The following is a 17,654-nucleotide window of genomic DNA, read 5'->3' as shown; positions in this document are numbered from 1 at the left end:
GAAACGTTGTTCTTGAATCATTAGAACTTCACTAGAGACATCTATTGGTGAGATGAAAAAATGCTTTTTTCCTGAGCAGAAATTCTTTTATTAGTATTTGGGATCCGAATCCTGGATTATAATCACCTACCGCTCACTCCTTTTAAGAACGTCATTAATCAAAAAACTTAACTTTTCAGGAGAACGGTTTTAAAGTTTAAAAATATAAAACAATGTATTAAAAATAAATATCAAGCCACTTATTGAACTTTTTACTGTGCAACAGATCTTTTTAGGTAAAACCTGAAGGTTTTTTCTCCATTTGAAAAATTTTTAGTTTATTTAAAAAAATTCTTAAACAATACCTTTTCTTCAAAATGCAAAAACAACACTTTCTGCCCTGTAGCGGGTAAATATTAAGTTAAAAATATGCCTCTTTTGCCGGGATATAGTACATTTTTTGGGCATTCCGAAAATATGCACAACTGAAAAATTAACGATTTTTGATTTATGACGTTCTTGAAAGGAGTGAGCGATACATGAGAAACGCCAAAAAATATCATTTTCATTTTTATTATTTAAGCTTATAATTTGACCAGTTAATTAATTTGAACACACTCAAAATGTTGTGACATTTAGTACATAAATTATGGAATTAAAAAAAAACGTTTAATATTGAAATACTCAATTTATTTTATTCACAAAATAATATTCAACATTAGCTCGTTGTCGTAGCTTTTATTATTTTTTTGAACATTTTTTTAAAGCAAGCACTGGTTTAAAGTGCGATCTCAGAGTAGTTAATATCCAGGACATTTGTACAGCTTGTTGATTTTCCTGACGTCACCCCACGTCAAACCAATGTTATTACTCAGTGGTTGATTTGGAATCTGTAAAAAAGATATTTATTCATTTATTTTTCAAAACATATTACAGACATAAGTCGTATATATAATATTCCCGATGAGTTATCTCTATTTCTCATTTTGGGACATGGGATTAACGTTAACAAGACTGGAATACAACTAATGAAATTACAAATAAGATTTTTTTAAATAACCAAAACTGATACATGGCAAAATATAAAAACAATAAACAGGTATAATAGGCATAAGAAGCAAAATTTAAAAATAAATAATATATAAAAAAATAAAACCCTTATCCGCACCCCAATGGTGCATAGGGCACTGCGTCATATAAACACAGAGTTATCTTGATCGCTTACATGTGAAGGAAGGGAGATCAGCCCTCCGCTTCAGGTACCAGTCCAGGGTAATATTGAATAAATATTGCAGTGAAAAAATCACTTATATTTATTTGACCCCCCCTGGGAATCGAACCCGGGACCTCTAGAACGGTAGCCGAGCGTACTGACCATTACACTACGGAGGCGGATAAAATAAATACATGAGAAAAATATAAGGTAAGAAGCATATTTAAAATAAACAAATGAGAAAATATAAAAATAGAGAAAATATAAAAAATGAGAAAATATAAAAAAAAAACAAAAGGTAAAAACAAAATAAGAAAATATGACTAAACACTACATCTTTCCATAAAGTATTTTTTCAGATCATTTATTTTGGATCCCCGAATGGGTTTTATTTTCAATTTCAATTTTTTTTCAATTTATTGAATAAAAAAATAATATATACATAACAAACAATATTCAAGGCGTATATATTAAAAGTAAAAGTAAGCAAGAAGACTAAAAGGTGTAGAAGAATCCCGCTTCGGAAAACTCCTTCGGACACATGGAACAGATCAATATCCAATGTGATATTGTTCAACATAGCGGTAGCTCTTCCTACAGGCATAACCATCGGCAGGTTGGTCCTGTGTATAGGAATGTGAAACAATCTATGCCGACGCTGTCTTAGGTACATACATCGGGAACATACAGACCAATGCTCCGGATAATTTCAGGATTATCGATCATACCGCGCAACAATCGATAAAAATGAGTAATTAAATACACATTCCTTCTAGTCTCTAAACTATTGTAGCCAAGCATACCCTGGAGAAACTGGGTCGGGTAGAGCCAAGGAATTTTATATGTATGTATTTTGTATTTAATCAATTATTTTTAACCCTTAGCACTCGAATGCCGCCATAGAAGCGGCATGCCTGGTTTTGCCGTATTACTCTAGTGCCGTTGCTATAGCACCAAGAAAATATAGTCCTAATACTAAATACTTTTAACGTACGTTTATTTTCTTTTCAACATAATTAAACCAGAATCATATAAGAACTATGAAATACTAATAATATATATGTTTATTAATAAATAATATTAGAATTGCAAATTAATAAATGAAATACTGTCCACCTCTGCAGTGTAATGGTTAACACCCTTGGCTACTTCTCTGGAGGTCCCGGGTTCGATTTCCAAGAGGGGGGGGTCAAATAAATAATAGTGATTTTTCACTCTATATTTATTCAATATTACCCTGGACTGGTTGGTACTTGAAGCGGAGGGCTGATTACCTTTATGCGTTCACCTTCATGTGTTAACGATCAAGATAACACTGCGTTTATATGATGCAGTGTCCTATGCACCATCGGGTAGCGATGAGAGTTAATATTAGCATACGAATAAATATTTTAAAAACCCAAAGATGATTCTTTCACTTTACAGAGGCTAAAAACTTTATCTAAACTCACAAAAATGACATATCATGATATTCTATAAAAACAAGAAACAAATATTAATTAAATATTATATTTTTTAATTACGATGATTGAAGAAAACTCTTGTTTTTTACCACTTGAGTTTTATTATAGACTACATGTTTCAGAAGTTAAACTTCCATCATTCAGGTCTGTATAATATTATAAAATATAAAATATAAAATTGTTCTATAAATAAGGAAATAATATTTTAATATTTTAGTTATTATACAGACCCGAATGATGGAAGTTTAACTTCTGAAACATGTAGTCTATAATAAAAATCAAGTGGTAAAAAACAAGTGTTTTCTTCAATCATCGTAACATGTCTTACCACAAAGTTAATGCCGAAACAATAAATAAAATATTTTTTAATTACTCCATTAACGAAGTATACCTCCAATCGGTATTAGAAAAAGAAGACTCAGGTATAACCTTCGACACCAAACTCAAATTTCTATCACAAATAACTAAAATTACCAACTAAAGTATGAGAATGCTCGGTTTCATAAAGAAAATTACTAAAGACTTCGATAATACATAGCATTATGTACAAATAAAATAATATGAAAATAACTCCTGTAATTGGAGATAATCCAGATTTTGTGAACAAGTATTTGGACACACTCAAAATGTTGTAAATAAATTATCTGGTCAAATTATAAGCTTAATAATAAAAATTAAAATGGTATTTTCTGGCGTTTCTCGTGTGTGTGATTATAATCCAGGATTCGGATCTCACATACTAATATAAGAGTTTCTGCTTAATAAAAAAGCTTCTTTACATCTCACCAATATATGTCTCTAGTGAAGTTCTAGTGATTCAAGAACAAAGTTTCTAAATTGGTTCATATATATAGAACTTCCAAGAATTTGAGTAGTGTGGTTGTCAATAATGGGTAGAATTGGTGAATGTTACACCTGTGTAAAGTGATCACTTAAACCAGCCTATGACGGTCGTAAGCCCCGTAAATGCCCAGACTTCCATATTCTTCTTCATCTTTGATGAGATGTCAAAAAAAAAAATATTATGTACAAAATGGCTGCCGCCATTAATGGCGGCATCTTTGGTTAACCAAAGAAAAAAACAATAAAAAATGACAGTAATGTTTATCTTACCAGCGGTATGATTGTTGGCTGACCATTCTTACTGAAGGAATGGGCTGAATACTGCATCACACTTACGTAGTCGTACGACTCATCGAAATTGGTCACCTGGCTGGATGTATACTTATTGAAGTTATGTTCCATACCTGTGGACAATGATACAAAACATATATTTTGTATTTTATTAAAATTAAGCACTTGAATATACCACGTTAATGAGTTTTATTTATATTTAAGACTAGTTTCGAAAACGACAGATGTTTTCATCTTCTGGTACAAATTAAAACTTACAAACAAAAATATATTTAGGTGTATTTATAGGATAAAAAATATAGGAAGGGGGGTCAAGGAACAATTTTTTTGTAAAAGGAAACATTGATAATAATGGTGACGTATTTTGAAACAGTATATTATCAATTAATGTCTGAATTGAAATTTTTATGTATTTCTAAATTTTCTAAATTATTCATGACTTGACCTTTATTTAGAAAATCAAGAACTGGCACATGGGAGATAAGGACTCCATCTGACTATCCGTAAACCACCTGACTATCCAAAAGTTGCATCACTTGGTACGGGAGACAATTTTGTCGTTAGAAAAGACACGTGGCTTCATATTCTTACCAGCTTCGATGTTTTCCCAAGCGACTCTGACAAAATCGTCTCTGTTGTGGGTACTTTGCATGTGATAGAAGCCGATAGCGTGCAAGAACTCATGGGTGGCGATGTAGTGATACACGCAGCCATTTCCAAGGTTAAGATCTTGGGCTCCTCCAATCATGCCTATGTATGACCAACATCCAGCGTTGGATTTCTGAAAAAAAAAATACATGAAGAAAAAAATTGATGAAGGTACAATGACTAATGTTTTAAATTAGTTGTTTACCTAAGTTGTTATTTGAATAAAGGTTTTTTAAAAAAAGTTGAATAATTTTACCATCAAAACGATGAAAAATATTGGAACACAGAGGAAAAACATTACTACATGTCGCTCACTCCTTTCAACAACGTCATATATTGAAAATTGTCAATTTTCAGTTGTGCATATTTTCGGAATGCACTATATCCTAGCAAAAGCGGCATATTTTTAACTTTATATTTACCCGCTACAGGGCAGGATGTGTTGTTTTTGCATTTTGAAGAAAAGGTATCATATGTTTAATTATTTATTTAATATGCAAAATATTTTTCAAATGGCTTAAAAATATTCAGGTTTTACCTAAAAAGATCTGTTGCACAGTAAAAAGTTCAATAAGTGGCTTGATATTTATTTTTAATACATTTTATTATATTTTTAAACTTTAAAAAAGATCAACTGAAAAATCAGTTTTTTGATATATGACATTGTTGTAAGGAATGAGGTATGTATCACTTATGATAAATTATGTAAACTATTATCACTATGAAAGATCTAGAGGCCTGTAAATATCTAGACTACAATATTCTTCTACGTCTTTTTTGAGATGACAAAATGAAAAATAAAATAATAAAAAAATAAAGTAGAGAAAGCCAGATTTGTGAACGAGTATTACAAACACCCAAAATATGGAGACTTTTGATAAATTAGTGTTTTTATTCAGCTCAAAGGGGAATTTTGAAAATGTGGCAAACACTGCAGCAAGATAAGTATTTTTATTGAATTAAAATGACTTACAATGACATTAACGTAATTCGGGTTGTAGGCAGATTTCTTCTCAAATCTCACGCAAGAGTAATATGCAATATTGTATAATGCATTTTCAATTAAGTACGCCTCATCAGGAGCTGTAAAAAATGTGTAAAAATCATATAAAATAACATTCAATTTTAATGAAAAAAAACAGCATGGAAATAGAAACTGCAGAGATATTCAATATGGACCATTAAAATCACTCTGAAAATCAGAAATTCCGTTAAAAGTGAAAAAACTAAACTTCAAGTAAAATAATATATTTAAAAAAATATTTATTTCATATGCTCTAACTACATTTTTGTCAATTTTGAGATATTTTGTGTATGTTATCATCTGACCGTTATCTACAAATGTAAACAAACATAAAAATATATAAAAGATATATTTTTATATCCCAAAAAAGCTAACTACTTAATTTTGACAAAGCATAAAGTTTTGAAACGATTGAATACATTATTTTACCATGTTTTTAAATGTATAATACTGGTTAAAAATGTCAGATTAAGCCGTTATTTAATAAAAAAATAAATATTTATTGATTTGGCGTTTAATTTGTAGAACTCCGTTTAAATTTATGTATTAATTTTAAATCAAACACAGATTTTTAGAGTCTACTAAGTTGTATTATATTAACAAAAACACAAAAAAAAATATTTTGTGACAATTGTTTCGCCTTGTTAGGGCATTATCAAACGAATGTGAAGATCAAATGGACTACGGTCCTTATGTAGCTATACAATTCTAAGTGACAGTTTTAACACGTGCAGCAATAATTTATGGGAGACAACAGTAGCTAATTGGGGATGTAGGTATGTACCCTTAGGGTACTTAGAATTGTATAGCTACATAAGGACCGTAGTCCATTTGATCTTCACATTCGTTTGATAATGCCCTAACAAGGCGAGACAATTGTCACAATATATTTTTTTATGTGTTTTTGTTAATGCAATACAACTTAGTAGACTCAAAAAATCTGTGTTTGATTTAAAATTAATACATAAAAAAAAACCTCTCCTGTAAAGTAACAAATTTGTAGTTAGAGTACTTTACGTAGGGGCCGTCGATATTATCATTGAAAATCTAATTATTGTCTGCGGAACTTACTGAAAGCAGAACTGATGGTGTAGTAGACGATATTGTTGGTCCAAAGTTTGTTGGGGTTAGTTATAGCATTCCTGGAATTGATAATACTGTTTCCAGATAAGTCGTTCACCAAAAACTCCACTTGGCCGTCAGTCAGAACCACATCGCCCTCAAACTTGCCGCTTCTCTCCCATGCACTCTGGCTGTCTGCTACTTCCGGGCTTATAGGATCTGCAAGAATAAAAACCAATTATTTACATTCTCCTCTGGGAACTGTGTCTTAGGTCGACAGGAGTGGCTCTTCGCCCTCTATCAGTGAAAACAGTGCAGACTATTTTTAAAATGTCTTCACATGTAACAGAGCAGCGAGTCGAAGATATTGAGCTAGTTTCTGCAATATTAATTGTAACTGATGAATTGTGAGATATTAGTGATACAGTACAAGTTAAACATCTACCTGTATATAAAATATATGTATATGATATATCGCTCACTACTTTCAACAACGTCATATTATATATCGAAAATCGTCAATTTATAGTTGTGCTTTTTTTCGTAATGCCTAGAAAATGTACTATATCCCCGCAAAAGCGGTATTTTTTAACATCAAATTTACCCGCTACAGGGCAGAAAGTTTTGTTTTTGCATTTTGAAAAGGTGTTGTTTAAATATATTTTTTTAATATACTAAATATTTTTCAAATGGAAAAAAAACCTTCAGGTTTTACCTAAAAAGATCTGTTGCACAGTAAAAAGTTCAATAAGTGGCTTGATATTTGTTTTTAATATATTTTTTTAATATTTTTAAACTTTCAAAACGATCTCCTGAAAAATCAATTTTTTTTTATATACTTATGACGTTGTTGAAAGGAGTGAGCGATATATGCGACCCTTTGGTTCCTTTGTTACCCTGTTTTCATGACAATTTGGCGCTTGTCACTTGATGAAATACTGACCCTTGTCCTAGTGGAATCTATCTTCCATCAAGGCTTGTGGACTCCAGAGATTTCAAACCAAAACAGGTATTTGGTATTCCCCGATTAGGTTCTTCGTCTATGAGGCCATGTTTTAGGTTTTCGAATGCCTTGAAACTTGTTTTGCATTATCAAATATTAATTGGATATTGAATTGTCCTTGAATGTATCTAAATCGTAGTTTCAGTGTTCTAATATGATTTTTAAAAAAATATCTAAAAAGATTGAGACAAAATATGAAATGTCACTGCGATTGTAATTCAAGAACATTCTTTGCTTTAAGTGTAAGTCCCTCTCGAAGCACAAGAGCTTAGTCTCTTTATTTGAGAGAACAGCGTAACTATTTTTAAGATTGTAAAGAAGAAATGTCGTGAAATAAACCATATCATATATTTTTTTTAAATCTGTTTTAAGTATATTGAATAAATTTTTGAAAGATATTATCTTACCAATAAAAAAACACGTTTTGAGTGTGTCCAAATGTATACTTATTATAAGTATAAAAATGTATACTTATTCGCAAAAACCTCTTAGGAGTTTTTTCACTTTTTTTGATATCTTAATATAACGGTTTCCAAATCCAATCATAGATGGCTTTTGTGAACTCAATCATGAAACGTAATTAAATTGATCATTAATGTATGTATGTCGAAAATTTCTGAAGTGTGGTTGTCAAATTATAAGTAGAATGGTGAATGTTACACGTGTGTAACACTTTAATGAATGTACGTTATGTTGATGTTATGAATGTTTTGTAAAGTGATCACCTAGCCAACGTATGATAGGTTGTAATCCCGTAAATACCTAGATTGCCAAATTTTTCTTCATCGTCGTTGAGATATAAACAACAAAAATTTGAATATTGAATTTTGAATATTGAAAGCATTGTGGATCATAGTAATATATTATTTTGAGAAATAAAAAGACTTTGTTTTTTGATCCACTCACATTTTTATTTACAACCGATCAGGGTTTATTTTATGACTAAACATACATACATGAAATATTTAAAAAAAACAATATCTTGTACACTGTTTCTTTTATATATCATATATGTATGTTAAGTCATAAAATAAACCCTGAAGAAGGCAACAGGTTGTTGCCGAAACTAGTTGGTTGTTAATAAAAATGTGAGTGGATCAAAAAACAAAGTCTTTTTATTTCTCAAAATAATATTACAAAAATAGTACCTAAATATTCTCCATTGACAGACTTCTTCAAGAAATCCCTGAAAGCTTCGGCATCTTTAGCAGGTTCTACTAATGGGGCAGAAAAGGGGATCCTTGGAGCAGTGCCAACTGAGTCTGATCCTCGAATAGACTTTCTAGGAGCGACTTGATCTGGGTTCAGCACAGCTGAGAGTACGAAAGCCACTCCGAACAACAGGCACAATAGTGTTTTTACAGCAATCATTGTGGAGTCTGGAAAAAACAAGATTTAGGTTACAATCAATTTGGTCTCCTGGGTGCTTTGATCACCATCAATATGAGTTTATCACTCTCCTTATCATTCATCGTTCACTTTGGGTAATACCACTTTTAAAAAAACACTACTTCGTGACTGCCAGTTTCGGAATAATCGTTCCAGCATCACATCAAATGTAGATTAATTTATTATTAGATTAAAACCAATACCTGGTCTACCAGTCTGATGATGTCGGTAACGACGAAACCCGGTCGCTGGTCAAATAAAAAAAGTGGAAAAGCTAAAAATATTGGTTTTAATCTAATAATAAATTAAAAATGCAATTCCATCACGAAGTGTCAGTGGATAATATAAATCTTTTTAATGTAGATTAAAATGAAATTTCAACGGTCTGACATTTATACAAAAACATATTTTATTTTTGCATAAACGTCAGATAATAACATTTTTATATGAATCTACTTTTGACCTGATGATGGAATGATTGTTCCGAAACAGGTAGTCACAAGTAATGTTTTTTTAAGTGGTATTACATAACGTGAATGATGGATGATAGGGAGAGTGTTATATTACAACAACTCAAAGTTAAAAAATTGAATAAACTATTAAAAGAGTTTAATTAAATTTAATTTTGGTAATTGTTAATATGAATCCTGTGTGCTTTGATCAAAATCGATATAAGCTTGATTAAATTTGATTTTGGTTACAATGAATATGGACTCCTGGGTGCTTTGAGCACAATAAGTATGAGCTGAATTGAATTTGATTTTGGTTACAATTAATATAGACTCCTGGGTGCTTTGAGCACAATCAATATTAGCTGGATTTGATTATATTTTGGTTACAATAAATATAGACTCCTGGGTGCTTTGAGCGCAATATATATACAAATAAACAAAAATTTCATCACATTCACTACTGTGATAAGTCGTTAAAAAGGTGAATTAAAAAAAATACGGTTTAAAGGATTTTCTTAAGGTTTTTGCTTTAATATAGAAAAAAAACTATTAAAAGATTTATATTATCCACTGACACTTCGTAATGGAATTGCATTTTTAATTTATTATTAGATTAAAACCAATATTTTTAGCTTTTCCACTTTTTTTTAAATTTTTTTATTTGACCAGCGACCGGGTTTCGTCGTTACCGACATAATTCACCGTCATGATTACCGAAATCATCACCAGTCTGATGATGTCGGTAACGACGAAACCCGGTCGCTGGTCAAATAAAAAAAAAGTGGAAAAGCTAAAAATATTGGTTTTAATCTTATAATAAATTAAACTATTAAAATATTCGAATATTTATATTTTTCAATACAACGTTATACCTTTTTGAGGTTGAGACCACTATAAGTTGAAAACAGCGATTTTCATCGTTTTTATAGTTAAATTATCTGATCTCAGGAACTTTTGTAGTATGGAAATAGAAAGATTTTTTTGAGTTTATTGCATCTCAATGCTGTCATACCCAATATTAACTCTATTTACTGTCACATAGGATGAACGCAAACAAGTTTACGTATCTACGAACAAATAACTTAATACCGGGTGTGTTTATACTTGACAAATATTTTTTATGTACCTTATCTCTCTTTACTTTACGAGAATTTTTTAACAACATTTTGAGTGTCTCCAAATACTTGTTCACAAAATCTGGATTATCTCCAATTACAGGAGTTGTTTTCATTTATTTTTTTAAATCTCATCAAAGATGAAGAAGAATATGGAAGTTTGGGCGTTTACGGTGCTGATGGCAGTCATAAGCTGATTTAAGTGATCACTTTACACACGTGTAACATTCACCAATTCTACCCATTATTGACAACCACACTACTCAAATTCTTGGAAGTATATACAGAACTTCGTGAATGCCCAGACTTCCATATTCTTCTTCATCTTTGATGAGATGTCAAAAAAATAAAAAATAAATAAATAAATATATATATATATATATATATATATATATATATATATATATATATATATATATATATATATATATATATATATATATATAGGGTAGACTGGGTACGGTTGAAACAAAGGACGGTTGAAACAGAGCAAATATCTTGCAAACCGTATGCGGTAGGGTGAAGGGTCCAAGGGACGAACAAAGCGGACAACAAGTTCAAACACGAATATCAGTGTTGCATCGCTCGCCGCACGGTGCAGTTGCTTGTAGGAGGTCCTATTGTATTTTGATAACCAAAAGTAAGTATTTTTGTTCTGAGAATTTTCCTTTTATTACGGTTTCTATTGAAACGATATTATTGAGTATGATTTCGTGTTTGAAATGAAGCTTGTAGAACACGATATAGTGATTAGTTTTAATGTGCCATTATTGTTAACATTACTATTTTCTGTTTACCACCTAAAGGAGGGGTTGGGGACGGTTGAAACATTTTTTGTGGGTACGGTTGAAACAACAATTTTTTTCAGTTTTCTTGTTTTCTAGATGCCGAGAGTACGCGCAAGAAAGACTTTGAGAGGGGAGGTCGACTTGTCGAGGTGTACATACGCTTATGAGGAGGTTAAAGCAGGAGATTCACTGCGAAAAGCGTCGAAAAAGCATGGATTAAACCACTGTTCACTCATTAGATATATACGAAAGCGAGATGCATTTGGTGAAGAAGAAAATGGGATATGATCCCCACAACGAAGTTTTTAATAAAGAGCAGGATCAGGAGCTTGCAAAATACTTGCTACTAAAAAAAACAGAGAAAGAAGAGATAAGAAAGGAGTATGAAATAAGGTTGAAACGGATGAAAACTAAGTAAGTCAAGAAAATATTGGATGGAGGAAAAAGTAGAAGGATCGTTAAAGGAAAAAATAATCATAATACGCAACAGGAATCATTATCAAAAGACGACGAGTGCTATTGTCTTGTTTGTCTGTCACTGTACTCAGAGAGCAGATCCGGTGAAAAGTGGATACAGTGCACCACTTGTAAACTGTGGGCTCAAGAAGACTGCACAAAAGGTGGTCTTAGCTATGTTTGCCACAATTGCGACTCGGAATGATCCCAAAGCTAGATTTTCGCTTGATTTATGACTAATCAAAATGAAAGAAGTGTTTCCTTTTAGTTTATTCACAGATTATTTTCGTTCGATTTGTTTTTTTTTAATGCCATTGTTTTTAGTTGTTTTTGTGCATTACATATCTGTAGACTGATTAATATTGTCATGCGGTGCCATAATTATTTATAAAACAAAAATAAATAATGAATAAAACGTCTTACAATATTAAATATTGATTTATTTGCGTGTGTTTCAACTGACCCCAATCACTGTTTCAACTGCCCCTGGTATGGGGACGGTTGAAACAAATCGGATATATTTTTTAAATTTGATCTGCCTCTAAAAATAACACACCGGGTACTGAAATAATACTTACCATTAGTAGACAGAAACACGCTCTTGTATTTCATGCATCTTCATCATCGCTTGACTTGAAAAGAGCAATACTATGGACAATATAAGCAAAATTGTTTCAACCGTACCCAGTCTACCCTATATATATTTGCGATTTTTTTTAATACATTCATGTGAGTGGGAAGAAACTCCTTGCAGTACTCATCATTGCTACTTTTAGATACTTTTTTACTCGGCTACCGTCCGGAAGTCCCGGGTTCGATTCCCAGGGGGGGGGTCAAATAAATAAAAGTGATTTTTTTTCACTCTAATATTTATTCAATATTACCCTGGACTGGTATCTGAGGTGGAGGGCTGATCACCTTGATGTGTGTTAACGAACAAGATAACACTGCGTTAATAAGATGCAGTGCCCTATGCGCCATTGGGTGCTGATAAGGGATAGAAGAAAAAGAAGAAAAAATATAAATTTTTGCATAAAGAAACAATGTTTTTTAAAATAATTTATTAAAAATGAATAACCCGCAAAGCGTCTATTTAAGACGCTTTTCATGTATAGGGAAGGCATGCATCACAAACACCCAGACCAATTGAAAAGAAATATTTCTTAAATTCATTTTGCAGTTGGTGGGAATCGAACCCGCGACGCCAGTTTCGCAGTCGGACGTCTACCCAACTACGCCACGGCGCCTGTCTTCGGGTTATCAATGTTATCAGAATACCAGGAAATAGTAGTGTAATATTTTTAATAAAATTTTCAACTAAGCATAATGCTAATATTTGTTTATATTACCGAGAAAGGCGTTTGTACACTTAACTTGTAGTAAACAAGCCAGTTCTAGGTTTCCCTGAGGTGGTTTAATTTACATAATTCCCAGAATTATTTTCTAATAAAACAAGTGCAAGGTCAACCATAGAGTTATGTAACATAATTTTAAAAATAAAAATAAAACAAAAAAACTAACTAACTAACTATCCATCACGCCGCTTTCCCGCAGGGGTAAGCAGAGACAATAGAACGCCAAACCACTCTGTCTTTGCAAACATTCTTCGCCTCTTCCACGTTCATGCATCTCCTCATACATACCCGCCGATTGTTACGACTCCTAACCTAAACACTTTCAAGTATTTGGCATACCTAATCGTGCCATGTTTTTCTCGGTCTTCCTCTGCTCTTTTTTCCACTTACATTCGCCTCATAATTTATATATATATATATATATATATATAAATATATATATATATATATATATATATATATATATATAAATATATATATATATATATATATATATATATATATATATATATATATATATATATATATATATATATATATATATATATATATATATATATATATATATATATATATATACATATATATGTATATATATATATATATATATATATATATATATATATATATATATATATATATATATATATATATATATATATATATATATATATATATATATATATATATATATATATATATATATATTTATATATATATATATATATATATATATATATATACATATATATATATATATATATATAAATATATATATTTATATATATATATATATATATATATATATATATATATATATATATATATATATATATATATATATATATATATATATATATATATATATATATATATATATATATATATATATATATATATATATATATATATATATCTATATATATATATATATATATATATATATATATATATATATATATATATATATATATATATATATATATATATATATATATATATATATATATATTTATATATATATATATTTATATATATATATATATATATATATATATATATATATATATATATATATATATATATTTATATAAATATATATATATATATATATATATATATATATATATATATATATTTATATAAATATATATATATATATATATATATATATATATATATATATATATATATATATATATATATATATATATATATATCTATATATATATATATATATATATATATACATATATATATATATATATATATATATATATATATATATATATATATATATATATATATATATATGTTTATATATATACATATATATAAATATATATATATAATATATATAATAAGTCGTAAGCCCCGCAAATGCCCAGACTTCCATCTTCTTCTTTATCTATGTTGAGATGTCAAAAAAACCCAAGATTTCACTATAATTCAATACAATAGATCTAGCTCTTACACAATTCGCTCACTGCTTTCAACAACGTCATATATCAAAAATCGTCATATTTCAGTTTTGCATGTTTTCCGAATGCCCAGAAAATATTAGAAAATAAAAAATAAAAGTACTATATCCCAGCAAAAAAGGCACATTTTTAACTTAATATTTACCCGCTACAGGGCAGAAAGTGTTATTTTTGCATTTTGAAGAAAAGGTATTGTTAAATAATTTTTTTAAATAAACTAAATATTTTCCAAATGGAGAAAAAACATTCAGGTTTTACCTAAAAAGATCTGTTGCGCAGTAAAAAGTTCAATAAGTGGCTTGATATTTATTTTCAATACATTGTGTTATATTTTTATACTTAAAAACGTTCTCCTGAAAAATCAAGTTTTTTTTTATTTATGACGTTCTTGAAAAGAGTGAGCGATATTTAATAAAAAAAAAACAAAAGTGAAATTCGTCTGATAAAAATTTAAATAATTAAAATGTGATGTCATCAATAAAACCCTTGGGTTACAAGTTGGTAAAAATAAAACTCAACATTTTGAGTGTGTTCAAATACTTGTTCACAAAATCTGGATTATCTCCAATTACAGGAGTTATTTTCATTTTATTTTTTGACATCTCTTCAAAGATGAAGAAGAATATGGAAGTCTTGGCATTTACGGGGCTGACGAGCGTCATAGGCTGGTTTAAGTGATCACTTTACATACGCGTAACATTCACCAATTCCATCCATTATTGACAACCACACTACTCAAATTCTTGGAAGTTCTATATATATGAACCAATTTAGAAAACTTGTTCTTGAATCACTAGAACATCACTAGAGACATCTATTGGTGAGATGTAATTGTATTAAGACTAGTGTGGTTGTCAATAATGGGTAGAATTGGTGAATGTTACACGTGTGTAAAGTGATCACTTAAACCAGCCTATGACGGTCGTCAGCCCCGTAAATGCCCAGAATTTCATATTCTTCTTCATCTTTGATGAGATGTCAAAAAATAATAAATAAAACTCATTAAGTGGTATTATAAAAGCGTTTCATTAAAAAAAAAGGATTATTAGTTTTTGTTTGTCCGCCTCCGTAGCGTAATGGTCAGCATGCTCGGCTATCGTTCTGGAGGTAAGGAGGTTCAGGGGGGGGGGGGTAGTCAAGTAATTTTCGACGTTAATATTTTTTCAATATTACCCCGGACTAGTACCTGAAGCGGACGGCTGATCACCTTTCCTTCATATGTTAACGATCGAGATAACGCTGCGTTTATATGGTGCAGTGCCCTATGCACCATTGTAGTTCCGATAAGGGTTTGAAGAATACTTAATTGAGAAATAAAAAATAAAATAAAATAAGAATATTTTTTTTTGCACCATCCTGAATAAATTCCTAACATACTGTACAAAATGATAGAACCTCCGAAATTAAGACTCTCCGATCCATAACCGGAAACACATTGCGAGACCGAGTAAGAAATACCGACATCCGGAGCATGTGTAAGACGGAGGATATCGTGAGGTGGGGACGACAACAAAGGCGATACTGGAAGGAACATATAAACATAATGTCAGAAGACAGACTTCCACGTATCGCCCTCCAAGGCAACCCTGAAGGACGTAGACCCCCAGGCAGACCTCCGAAAAGATGGAAAGACAGCTGGGAGTTGACATCCCAAGAGCGACATGCGGAGGCACAAACAGATCCCTAGGATCTACATAAAGAAGAAGAAGAAGAAGACTGTACAATATGCATCTTTTATTTTTATAAATCATGACGTCAGATCCGACTGATACGGTATTTTTTACTGTACCGAAAGCCGATATATCGGATTTTGGTGACCAAAGGGTTAATAAAAAAAAATATTTGTGTTTTTATGATACGAGTACGTAAAACCTCGATATAACGGACTAATTGGGGGTTAAGTGTCCGGTAAAGCTGAAAGTCCAGTATAAAAAAAAATGTTCAAAATGCAACAAAAACTTTTTTTTGAAAATATAAATACTGTATTTAGATATAAATAAACAATAAAAAATATAAACAAATTGTATTTATTGGCTTCGGATACCCGTCGTGAAGTGACGTTGCTGTTTGGTATCGACGCGCTTGCTTTCGGTAATTCTGCTGTGAAAAGGAATCATGTTTTGTTTGCTCTTTTGAAGTTTGCTGAAGGGATATAGTACACAAAACATCCCATACTATTTTATTTATTGTTTCGGCATTAACTTTGTGGTAAGACATGTTACAATGATTAAAGAAAACACTTTATTTATACCACTGGAGTACTTCTCAAGTGGTATAAAACAACTGTTTTCTTTGATCATACCATACCACTAGGTAGGTGCAGTCTACGAGCAAGACGAAATTATATCTAAAATAGTGCTAGATATATGACGTGATTATCATGGTTTCTAAAAATTGTCTACATGCTGTGACACTTGAATTTGAGCATGTTTGATGGTGGAGACTGACTGGAGCATTTCGTCGTAAGGTAACGTAACATGACTAACTAACTAGCTAGTTAGAGAACTTGTTTGTTTGTTTGTTAGTTGAGAATTTATCTTACTAACCAGGTTTGTCAGTTAAATTCTTGGGTATGGTTCCTTACAATGTGACAATACAGTTGCTAAAAATCTTCAAATACAGATACAGATTGTAAAGTTATGCATATAGGTGGGGTCTGACTGGAGCATTTCGTCGTAACGTAACATTCACAACGAGCATTCGAACATAGGATGGAGTACTTGGAACGAGCTCGGCTCGCTGTACTGACTATACGAATGCTCGCATCGTAACCCTACCATAATATTAACAGAACGTTTTTTTTTATAATTGACCGAATTTTTATACCATTATATCCAAAGTTCGTTAGAAAGAGATCCGTTATATTGAGGTTTTACTGTACATATATATTTTCTGAAGGAATACTTTACTTTTTTAAGAGGATTGTCTGCAGGTAGGATAGTAAGGATAGGGAAGGTAAATGTGAAAAATACATCACAAACACCCAGACCAATTGGAAATAAAACTTTATTCAATTCATTTTACAATTGGAGGGAATTGAACTTGCGACGCCAGTTTAGCAGTCGAGCGTCTACCTTGGGTAGACTACGCCA

At 30.8% G+C, this 17,654-nt stretch overlaps 1 protein-coding gene across 1 annotated transcript; it reads right to left on the bottom strand.

Moving 5' to 3' along the window:
• Positions 1–652: 652 nt before the first annotated feature.
• On the bottom strand, positions 653–10,359 carry LOC148300434 (zinc metalloproteinase nas-15-like). Its single transcript, XM_088274805.1, has 7 exons — positions 10,240–10,359; positions 8,675–8,905; positions 6,533–6,742; positions 5,411–5,520; positions 4,381–4,570; positions 3,769–3,902; positions 653–869 (listed from the first exon to the last, which is right to left on the bottom strand). Exons 2-7 carry the CDS (start codon positions 8,895–8,897, stop codon positions 780–782), a joined length of 957 nt encoding a protein of 318 aa, XP_088130931.1. The 5' UTR covers positions 8,898–8,905; positions 10,240–10,359; the 3' UTR covers positions 653–779.
• Positions 10,360–17,654: the final 7,295 nt, after the last annotated feature.

The sequence above is a fragment of the Brachycentrus maculatus genome, unplaced genomic scaffold, assembly GCF_059751285.1.
Source record: "Brachycentrus maculatus isolate JH-2025_06_01 unplaced genomic scaffold, ASM5975128v1 h1tg000716l, whole genome shotgun sequence".
In the NCBI taxonomy this organism is placed as follows: Eukaryota; Metazoa; Arthropoda; class Insecta; order Trichoptera; family Brachycentridae; genus Brachycentrus; species Brachycentrus maculatus.
The sequence above is the reverse complement of the archived record's forward strand: the minus strand, read 5'-3'. Positions and strand labels throughout refer to the sequence as shown.